Source organism: Schistocerca gregaria, chromosome 1, assembly GCF_023897955.1.
Source record: "Schistocerca gregaria isolate iqSchGreg1 chromosome 1, iqSchGreg1.2, whole genome shotgun sequence".
NCBI lineage: Eukaryota > Metazoa > Arthropoda > Insecta > Orthoptera > Acrididae > Schistocerca > Schistocerca gregaria.
The window spans coordinates 892,391,991-892,404,009 of NC_064920.1; the positions used below are offsets into that span (position 1 = coordinate 892,391,991).

The following is a 12,019-nucleotide window of genomic DNA, read 5'->3' on the forward strand; positions in this document are numbered from 1 at the left end:
TGCTTGTGTAATATCAGAGTATGTGATGGACTGAAAAGTTTAGTAAGTACAGATCGCTATGCCGTTCTCAGCCGGAAGACGGCAACCAAATTACGTCTGATGTACCACAGATAAGTTAATTTTCCTTGTGCATCACAATGTGGTCACCTAAACACGGTAATGTTACTGTACTTAGGTAGATTCTAAGCACGATGATAATAAAGCAGCGAAAACTTCCTAGGATGTTTACGTCAATCTCCCTACGTGTCTGTAGCTGTTACGACACTGTCAAATATTTTCGAGTGTAATCATTACGTTTGCGTAAATTTTTTGGTTAAGATGGAAGGTTCGGAATCGTTACATTCTTATTTAAGCTTCACAATTGAGGACTTGTTTCAGTGACGCCCGCACTATTAGAGTGAAGTATCAACTCAAGCCGCTTTGCTAATTTTGAGCCACAGCAAATTCGGTAAGCTGTAAATTAATTTAACGGATCCACACACGCAAAAACAATGTTATTAGCATTGCATCCAGTAAGTCCTCACCGGGGTATCATGTTATGACATCACAGCTACCAGATAAAACTTTTGTGTTGCCAGTTTATCCAATTAACATTGCAAATTCGTACGCTAAACTAAGTTTCGTCTATGAATTAACATTGGGTAATAAGATTTCTTTGTGAGAAGTCTGCCCCTTAATTCTTTCGGTAAATAAAATGGTAGCCTTCGACTACAGAATTTGTAGAAATAAAGGTAACTGTATAGAATGGCTACACGGCGCGTGTGTTGCGAGATAGCTGTACGTACCTCTCGTGGCCCTGCGATACTCACTCGTCTGCCGCTATCTGATGCGTTTGTCGGACACACTGATAAAGGCCACGGCGACCCGTGGTGGTCTCTCTGCGACGGAGGGTGATGCTTTATCACGCGCCTGTCTCGCGTCAACCTTATACGTATTTAAGACCACGTATGTTAAGTCCTGAATCCTACCAGTTTATCGTACGTAAGTAGCTGCAGAAATGTTTTATTATTGCAGCCTTTACTACGAAATTTAGAGTTTAAATTACGAACAGCAGCTACTCTCCAAATTCTTAAGAATTTTCCACAGTAATTAAAATTCTATCGAAACGGGATGAACACGTAGTATGCGGCAAAAAACCTTTCAATGGATACGGGAATATATTGATATACTGTACGAAATTTGCCACCTACGTTATTGGTGAAAATGGACAATTCCATATACACCTAAAGGAAGACACTAAATCCTTTATGCTCAATTACTGTGAAAAGACCATTCAAGGGCCATTAACAAAAACATGGATGTACTGGAACGCACTGAACCATAGCCTAAAAAAGGAAGACCAGATGGAGAGACGGGACCTGTGCTTGTATGCAGGCTATTTGCTCTGAGAAGAGACGTGTGACAAGTTGAACATCCTCACATGATGAAAGCATCAGTGATATACGTCCTAACTGTTTGAACCACTACTGAGGTCTGTGATTTAATGCTAGATATGGGTACAAGGTTTCTATGATTGACTAAACGCCACTACATCATCTTGTTGCTTATAATCATTGTAATTTTTAGGATTCCATACCTCTATCGCTAAAAAGGAACCCTTATAGGACCACTCTGTTGTCCAGTCCCCTGGCGGTGTAAAAAATTTAAGTTTCTCTCAAGGGCCATGTACGTCCTATTTTGATACTCGCAAACTCACTTATCAAAACCTATAGGGTACTTGCTGTTGGCCTAGATTCACGAAATTTGGCAAGAAACAATGTTGCACATTACAAGTAAAGGAGAAATCCTATAATTGTTAATTTGTAATTATATCACACGAAAATAATATCTTTCTTTGCATTTGTTATCCGAATGTGTCCGCTCGATATCGATAGGGGGCAAAGATCGTCGATGTTCTGGACTCCCAGGATGAATGAACTGTCTGTATACATCATAGTGTTTGTTCGTAACCCTCCGAGCTAGAGTCCTATTCGCAGTTTGTTTATTTAAGGAAACTCTTACGTCCTGGGTCTTGCACCATAGCATTAGCGACAATGACCAAAGAGCCATTTGTAGTTAAAAATAAAGCTACCTTACGAAGAATGTATAGATTGTTGCGGACGACGGGTGGTGAACATAGGATCTGAGCTGGGACGTGCTGCGGACGACGGGTGGTGAACATAGGATCTGAGCTGGGACGTGCACACCAAGCTGCATAAGGAGTGGCGCAGTGCAAGCGTAAGGGAACTAAAATAAGAAACTATTGCACAAGGCAGCGGCATGCACTTAATGGGTTTGTCAGCGAGGTCTAAATAGAAACTTGTCGCCGACGTGTTGCTCACACTCAGCAGTATCCGGCAATTCCTTGGCAAGTACGTGGTCTGTTGACTGCAGGAGGGTCGTAAACTGACTGTATCTCACACAGTCTGAGTTGGGAATCCGAAGGAGTCTCGCAAAAACAGCTTACGGTCTAGACATGGGAGAAACTCCATTTCATATAGTGTCATTGTTAATTGTGAAAGAGTCTCCTGGTCCAAGCGAAGGTGAAAACTTTGCAACGTTGCCTGTGTTAACCAGATAAGAATTTTCCTCAGCAGAGTTGTGGAGTTAATTCATAAAATGTGGTTGTATGTTATTCGTACAGCCATTAGTCTTCAGCTTTTTACCTGACAGCAAGTCCGAACCGCCATTACCATAAATTTCTCTTCTTCATAAGCAATTATTACGTTGATCACCAAAAATCTTGTAAGGCGGCATTTTTATCAGCCACTGTCATGTTATAGCTGCTTCACTTGTGAATAATACTTCGTTCGATATTTCGATAGCTCTCAGCCATTCTCGTTAACCTTTTAGTCAGTGGTATTCTTGACGAGATGAGATGTTCTCCACACTCAGTGTTAATACACAATTAACTACACGACAACATCTTGAGTCTTTTACACCCTTTATGTTTTCTTATTTGCGTTATTTTACATGTAAAGTCATGTATTTCTTGCCACAAAAATCGAGTTGCAAGGTATAAACACTTATTCCAAGAGATGCAATGACAATGTCTTAGTTTACTTTTTCCTAGTGTTTCCACTTTTTCGCAACAGTGGCATATTGTTTGTCACTATGGAAAATAAAATAACCTCTACCGATAACAGGGCCAGATAAAGATACAGCTACGTCTAACAACAATTAAGAATAACTGTCACAGAAGAAGGCACTGCTTTAAGCATTCCCTTCTCCGTGACTTTTATATGATATATGGGTGATCACTTATCTACCGCAGTTTCGGCATTAGTTATGATCTCCCAAGCATTGTCGAGAGACAATAAATATGAGAAACCGAATTTTTACTTGCCACAGTTATGAAAGATAATACCTAACGAAGCTGCGAATAAATGACGGAATCAAAATTAAAGAACTTCCTGAAAGAAATCTGAACCAGATAAATATGCCGAAATTAGATATCTTCGAAACTGGATGCAATAGTGGATGTGTCAGTGCTGACAACCTCAATCTCATGGTCTGAAATTTTAGTGCAAATTTGCCAATGCGTGTTTAGATGAAGCTTAGCGAAATTGTCTACTTAGTAATACAAACTGTGGAAGTCTTGTTATTTAATTTCTCATGCTGACAAATGCGTAAAAAATGGCTCAAATGGCTGAGCACTATGGGACAACCTCTGAGGCCGTCAGTCCCCTAGAACTTAGAACTAAAACCTAACTAAAAGATATCACACAAATACATGCCCGAGGTAGGATTCGAGCCTGCGACCGTAGCGGTCGCGCGGTTCCAGACTGTAGCACCAAGAGCCGCTCGGCCGCTACGGCCGGCTCAAATGCATCGGGTTGATTCAGGAAGCTCGGCGAGGAAGAACGAGTAGGAAAATGGTTTCAATTTACTGAGCCGTCGATGTGGATAAATTACAGAGCTCTGATGTAGACGAATGAGAAAAGAACGGACTCGTGCTTAGCAAAGGACCCGTTCCGGAAAAATCACAGAAAAACCTCAATCAGAGTACATCGGCAGTGATCAGTTGCGAAGTTTTGCTGCAGTAGTGTTGAAAAACACAGAGACACTATCTGTATGGGATAGCCCGGACTCCACCCAGCTTTGCTCGTGTAGTGTATCTGTGGGTAACACTCGCCGCTTCCTGTGTAATACAGTGCTAGGCAACCATAATCGGACAGCACGTGCCCGTAACAAAGTATACAAATAGTTGCTATGAAACGTCTCTTTGTGGCCTGCAGACGGAGTACAACGCTGAGGAGCGTGAGACCGGGTGACATCCCAGCAAATTTGTGCGGTCCTCTGCAGTCGCGTACCGGCACACGTTTGCTGGTCTGGAGTTTTGGCACTCCATGAAACACTGAAGATATCGGGACCAAGTATTACATGGTTCACACAACGGTGATGTATTCGCTCCTACCAACCTCGTGTTAACGGTAAGATTGTGCGAATTGTGATTAATGCACTTTTTCCTCTATGTTCCCATTAAAATTTCTTGGCGGGTCAAGAGTAATGATATTCTAGTCTACAGCGTTAAAAATAGACTAAGTGCATGACAGGGTGCACTTCTTATGGCACCACGAGTTGCTATTTCTCCTTTATTTACGAATACAAAATTGAAAGTACGGTAATTTAGATATACTGTTGTTACTAACATGAAGGCTGAAGAATCATCTCACATTTCGCTCTAGAGATGATTTCAAAATTTTCTACGTACGTTTTCGCGTTATATTAGGCTTTCTTATTCCAGAATTAGACAGTTGAGAAGTTTTCGGGACAGGGTATCTCAATCTTCGCGTCAGTTTAACAAGCCTGCATCCTTTTGCACCACTCTTCTTTGTATAACTTGATGTCTCCTGTAAATTCGACCCACGCACTTCTTTTCGCCCAGTGCGTAACTTCACAGCTCTCTGCGGTAATAGCATCAGGCTCTTATTTCATCAAGAAGTGTAGGCTCTCGTCGATGTTTTTATGCTTGCGGATTCATTATGAAAGCCGGCAAGGCAACTTATGTGGTTCTGCAATTGAGAATACGTAATACGTCACCATGTCACCTGTCATGTTTCCACCGGTTCAGGTAGGAATAGGGAAAATGGTACCAATCCTGAGTCCCTGATTTACAGCAACCAATATCTCTCTTATTTAAGTCTGCAGGCTTTCGTGGCCGTTGTCACTGAAGTTAAAATCTTCTGGGTTATTAGGCCGCGTCATGTTTCTTCTAAAATGTTCGACGTTTCGACCCCTCTCCTGAGGAAGATCCCAGCAGAGGGGTCGAAACGTCGAACATTTTAGAAGAAACATGACGCGGCCTAATAACCCAGAAGATTTTAACTTCAATATCTCTCTTGCACGTTGAAAACATTTAAATGTGTCAGGATCATTGCATTAATTGTCCAGTTGTACAACATCTCTTGTCATCCATGACCAATGTGGATTAGTGCAACATACTTCGAAAACAACAGAGTATGAGAGAAAATGTTGACATTTACGTTAGACGAGTCAGTACCTTGTAGATTATGTAAAGCAAAAAGAATTAAACTTCGAAAAAAGTGCAGTGTCGCACTTCGACGCTTATATTAAGGCTGTATTCAGCTGTCTTCGTTAACAATTATTTGCTGTATACAAACTGTTCAGACATGGTAAATGGTCGTTGGTTGTAGTCGAGTAGCTCATAGTTCAGTCATCTCTTCATTACGAATTTTGATGACTTCTTGAGTGAATGTCATATCTGTCCCTTGGTAATACTTCAAGTCACATACCACAAAATGTGAAAGTACTTATGAACGCATATCTCTGCGAGTGATAGAACAGACAACCCCGAATACAGGTTGTGGTAAAGACTGACCTGTAGCACAACCTACTGTTTACGTTCAAGCCATATATAAATGTATTATTATGAAAAACTGCAAGTTAAGTTTAGAAACGTGTGTTAGACAAGGGACCATTCTCTGTGAATATTTTTATGCATATGATGTAGATATCTGCTATATGGAAGTGATGTTCTCTATAACTTTTACCCTAAACAGACCGTAGAGTTATCAATAAAGAAACATTTCTTAATAGGTTTGTAAACTCAAAATTATCGAATGTAGAACAGTTCTTCGCGAAAATAAGACATTTAAAAAAAAAGCCTGACAACTTATTTAGGCTCAAACTTTATATTTCACAGCGTGGTAATAAACATACTCTAAACTGCCCGAGAAGAACAAAACATGAAATATCTGCTGTACTATTAAACAACACTATTACATGAAGAAGGCGGTTAAATTTAAACAACATTCAACCTTTTCCATTGGTGTTTCCTTTTAAATTTTATTTTCGTCCAAATACAAGACGTATAATTTTGCTTTTAACTGCCTAAGAACTTGCACTGCCTTTTTCTGCAGGCACTCCTGTTTGCCCTTAGAAGTTGACATACTTCCAATCAGCAAGATGCAATGGCATACACTGACGGCACTTCACAAAAATTCTAAATGAATCTTCTAATGTCTAAGACATAGGAAAACTTCAATTTCAAATGGTTAACTAACAAGTTGTTCCCAAGCGCGAAAGTAATGAGACAATAACAGACAAACTACAATATCCCGAATCGATATATAGCATACGTAAAGTACGAACGCAACGTTTCTACAAACAATGACCCCACAGGTTGTAAATCTCTTGACAAAAATACAGCCAAGGACGTGCCTTTTATAGTCCAGTCCAGTTAGGTAGGGTACTCTGAAAATCGTTAGAAAATGAAATGAAACTTCGTTATCAAACAGTCTTAACATTTCCTAGCCTGACATATCAGAAAAAGCGTGGAAAAAAATCAGACATGTTCGCAAAAACCAGGACGGTTGTTAACACTACATATTCAGCGATTCAAGAAAATAATGAGAAAACAAGATTTTATTGTCGGAGGGGATTTTTGTAACCCAGCTCCTCCAGAATTTGAGAACTTCCAAAGAAGTTCACAACAGTGTTTTAATGATAAGACATGAAAAAGACGCTGTCCAATAACTTTCAAGGTTGTATCTTGACTGCCAACTACGTCGAAATCTTAAATTATGCAAAATTAGAATTTCCATGAATGAAGTTTTGACTCACTTGTTCGGACAAGGTTCACCCACAATGAGGTTGCAGTTGAGACAGTTGGGGCCGACGTCGATTCCCCCGGCGAATATCGGGTCGAAAGGGAGATCCGAGGGCTGACAGCCTTCCGAAGATTTGGCCAGCGAGTAGCCCATGTGACAGCACTTTGGCACGCACGGCCACGTGTCGTTGAAGGGGCACACGGTGATGGGTTCGATGAGCAGTCCCTCCGGCGGTTGCGTGTAGACGCTCTCGACGTCTTGCGCGACGGCGCTACACGCCAGCAGCGATATCAACAGCACTCTCCACCGCGCCTCCATCGCACTCCGTAGTCGCCGGCACACTGAACTACGTGGTCCCTCTGCAGAGAGTAAAAGGCGGCGAGTGGTCGCCATGGTAACGCCGCGACGCCCACTCTCGCCAGAGACACCTGGCGGACGGCTCGCTCATCATTGCCGCTTACGCCATGTGGCCCGTGGCGCACGTAATCTCGCGTCGAGCAGTCCGCTTCGTTAAGTGGCCAGGGGCATTTTCGTGTAGGACATAAGCAATAGTGGACGTATTTGCATGGAATCTGCAGACAAATTTCAGGCGAAAGTGCCGTGGTCCTCGGAAACACCCCGCCTGTGAGCTATGTAGAGGGGAGGGGGGGACATTCAGAAGTTCTCTGGCGGACGTAAGTGCTTCATTTGGAATGAATTGTAAGGATTTGTGATACATCATTGTTCAAATAACATAGGTAATTTTAACATAGGTTCAAAGATTTCTGTTGTAATTAAGGAGAAGGGTGGCGTTCACACAGCTACGGTCACTAACAGAGTCAGGAACTTGGAGTAAGAAGTGGCGAATAAGCGTAAACACTGCAAATGCTGAACATTCAACACTTATTTAAAGCTAACTATTTCAAAAAGAACTGCTGTCTAACAGTCATAATATTAGTCTTCTAGTCAGTATGATGACTTCTATTCAGAACCTGACATAGTGACTCAACGATATTATGAATGATTAAAAGGAAAGTTGAAGGAAATGAGCAGAGTTCTTCTTATGGGACAGCCGCAAATGTACAAGTCCATTTTGAAAATTGTAGACAATAAAGGATTGTGGATTAAGTAACTGTCTCGTGGTTTCTTGATTTTTCAAAACTGAAACAGATGAGTTTAGTAACATGTCTGGCCGTCCTCGTTTAGGCAGTTGTCAATACCACAACGAAATTCTTTGATGTTTCCTTCGTCAAAATCAAAATCGGTGAACGACATTCTCCTATAATCCTTGTAGACGTTCTGTTATCTACTGAGGCGAAGCTTTTCAGTAAACCGGCACACAGTCGTTCAGCATTGTAGTACTGACAATATGACGTTTTTTATTCAAGCGCGCGTGCGGTTTAAAAACGTTTTGTTTAAAACGTTTTGTTTAAAAACGTTTTGTTTAAAAACGTCTTGTGAGTCGAACGGAGGCAGTGAGAGTTTTTAGGAAAAGTTTTACATGGTAATACAGTGAACGTAAAATGCAAGATTAACGTAGACGATGAATAGCACAGTGAATGCGCGATAAGTTGAAGAGTGCTCATTTATAGTACGAATGGATAGGTTGTGAAAGGCAATTAATAAACAAACAGCGATCTGGTTTAAAGTGACTCAAGTAGTTAAAGTTCACAAATATGGCTCTGAGCACTATGGGACTTAACTTCTGAGGTCATCAGTCCCCTAGAACTTAGAACTACTTAAACCTAACTAACCTAAGGACATCACAAACATCCATGCCTGAGGCAGGATTCGAACCTGCGACCTTAGCAGTCGCGCGGTTCCAGACTGAAGCGCCTAGAACCGCTCAGTCACAAAGTAACCTAGTGTGTGTGTGTGTGTGTGTGTGTGTGTGTGTGTGTGTGTGTGTGTGTGTGTGTGACTAACAGTAATTGCGATATATAGTGTCTCATCTAAAGGGTCGTGGCTTTCATGACGAACAACCCAGAATGACACAGACAATAGTGAAAATGAAATTTCAGAGATAGTGATGAGTACGAATGCGAGCCAGGGCTGTTAAAGTAGACATATTTGCGAAATAAGCTGTTATTTTATTCAACTATTTTGTTCGTTCTGAACATTGATTATAAAATCTAGCACATACTACAGAGGCATCGAGAAAAGTATAGACACTCCTTCAGAGTCTATATTAATGGAACAAAATGACACACCATTACAATTCGAGCATGGAGGGGTATGTTATTTTATTCGTTCAAAGTGACTGTCATCAACAGGCAAACAAAGTAGATGCCGCTGAACTGCTGACCGAACTACGGCTGTCAATGTTGCCGCACGGGACGCCTCGATGGTTTCTCGTAGCTCATTCAGTGTAGCTGGCTTCTGTTCATAAACATTTCTCAAGGTCCCCCGTAGAGGTGTAGGGTCTGGAGGCCGTCGTGGGTGCTCAACAGCTCTTCCACCTATCAATCGTCCAGGCACACTTTCGTCTGACATCTGTAAAATAGTGAGGCGGAGCACCCTCTTGTAGGTAAAAACCTTTCATTTGCAACACCGCTCGGATTGCAGGTAAAATCGATGTTTCAGCATATGAAGATACACCTTATCAGTTACGGTACCTTCGAAGAAGAATGAGCGAATCAAACCGCGCGATGTCAGACCTCACCACACGTTAACACAGGATACATTAACATGTTTGTCCGCGTGAACGTGGGGGATTTTCTGCAGTCCAGTATACGCAGTCCCTGTACGTTCTGCTTGAATTGTGCCTCGTAAGAACAGATAACCATCCCAGCAAAGCGTTCATCCTTGCGAAGCACGTCTTCAAACCACTCGCAGTACTCCACCCTTCGTTCCGGGTCGTCGCCGTTCACTGCGTACAGCGTACTTAGAACCTAACTTTATACTTTGCTGCGTTCAGAACTCGTCGTATGGTCGGTCAGATTTTTCCTTATGCATATCGGCTTCAGGTTTACTCCAAATACTGTAAATTATTGTACATGTTGGTGGCTGAGTTATGTATGAGGGTAATCTCAAATGTAAGGTCTCCTGTTTTTTACAAGCACAGAACTCTGTGTGGCAGTTGGTCACACTGTTATGAGGAGTGCTTCACGCGCTGTGTTAAACACTCGCAAGCCGCGCTCTGGCCCTCAGTCTTCGCTCGGCAGCCGTTGAGAATGGAGTTCCCGTTGGATGTTACCGCCAAGTGCGAATTGCGCGCAGTTATTCGGTTTCTGAACGCAAAGGGTACTGCGCCGATTGAAATCCATCGCCAATTGACGGAAGTGTATGGCGAGTCGTGCATGGATGCCAAAAATGCTCGGAAGCAGTGTAGAGAGTCTGCAGCTGGTCGGACCGAACGAAATTCACGACGAACAAAGGAGCGGGAGACCGTTAATTTCTGAGTAGACAGTGTTGAAGGTTGAGCAAAGCATGCGTGAAGGTCTGCGGATCTCCCTGGATGATTTCGGCACGTTAGTTCCTGAGGTTTTCCGAAGCACCCTTACAGAATTTAAACGAAAACATTGAACTACCGGAAGGTGTGCACAAGATGGGTGCCACGCATACTGACTGAGGACCACATGCGGCAACGAGTTGATGCTTCCCGCGCATTTCTTCACCGTCTTGCAGCCGAACAGGACAGCTTTCTGGACTGGTTAAAAGAATATTTGGCCGGAAAGCGACCCAGCACCGACGACGAGATGAAAGAAGACGTTCATAATTTTCTGAACATCATGGCGGCGAGCTGGTATGACATGGGCATACAAAAACTGCTACAGCATCTACAAAAATGCATCGACTGAAATGGTGATTATGTCGAAAAATAGCTAAATGTTCAAGCTGTAAACTGATGTAAACCATTGTAGAAATGAACAGGTCTATGTGCTTATAAAAAAATAGGAGACCCTACTTTTGGGATTACCCTCGTACACCTTACCCCATCGCCTTTGTACTTCCATCATGTTTTCGTACTTCCATTACCGCCTTAATACGATCTTGCGATGCCCAAACGTCTTATTTCATTCATTGCTGCTCTGTCATCTGCTTGAAAACGCGCCAAGATCTGTTGAAAAAACAATGGACTACGCTACCGCGCAAAATTGCAATGACGTCATTTTGTTCCAAAGATATTAACTATCAAAGAGTGTCTACATTTTTCTTAGCTCCTCTGTATTATTTAAATGAACTGACATGAATAATAATTACGCTGTATTCAGATCTAAAACGGGACCTGGGATGGCATGTTGGCACAACACGGCTATAGTTCTTAAACTTTCTATGTATACCTCCGAGTTCTACACCCTAACTAAAATTTCCAATGGCCCTAATTAAACTAGCGACGGATAATGTTGTAACGTTCTTTTAATAAGTATTAAGTAAACCATTTGGATACTTAGTAAAATTATTCTCCTTTGTATGGAATACATTGAATGATGGCGAGTACATACAAACCTGGATACATAACTCTAATGATCGTGTTGCGTATTGTAAGTGCAGGTGGTGTGCTTACTCTATGTTATTGTTAACAACAACTTTATACGAACTGTTTGGGCAATGCAACTCCCAACAGCAATAAAGAAACAGTCATTGCATAATACATTCAGCCTCTTAGGCACTGAATCCTCTGGCCCTGTTCAATACTGATAACTTTGGTCTGTGTGCACATAACAAATTAATTGTCTTACCTCTAAAGCAGCAACGGTGGAACGCGATATATTCTGGTCTCTCATAAAAATAAAAATGATAGCTATAGGCTCAGCAGTGTGCAATGCTGGTCGTAATACTTTGAAGTGCACTTGAAATTCTTTTGGCTGATAAATGAAAACATTTAAGAAAATCCAACTGCTTTGAAAAACGTGTGACCTGGACAGGGACGCGGTACTGGTTGTGGTGAAAAATAAAAATGATTTTTTTTCGCAAAATTATATTGCAAGTTAAATTTGTCTTTGCAAAAACATTTGACAATTGAAATTACATTTTACTAATTGACA

General features: G+C 41.7%; 1 protein-coding gene across 2 annotated transcripts in view; it reads right to left on the reverse strand.

Moving 5' to 3' along the window:
- LOC126273757 (G-protein coupled receptor Mth2-like) overlaps positions 1–7,430 on the reverse strand; it is a 114,634-nt gene extending 107,204 nt beyond the window's left edge. The window contains exon 1 of one of the 2 annotated variants that reach the window (XM_049977058.1): positions 7,066–7,430. In XM_049977058.1, coding sequence (XP_049833015.1) covers positions 7,066–7,370 — 305 coding nt within the window. In that variant the 5' untranslated portion in view covers positions 7,371–7,430. The remainder of the gene's footprint in view (positions 1–7,065) is intronic. The other variant, XM_049977057.1, reaches the window with a different exon arrangement.
- Positions 7,431–12,019: the final 4,589 nt, after the last annotated feature.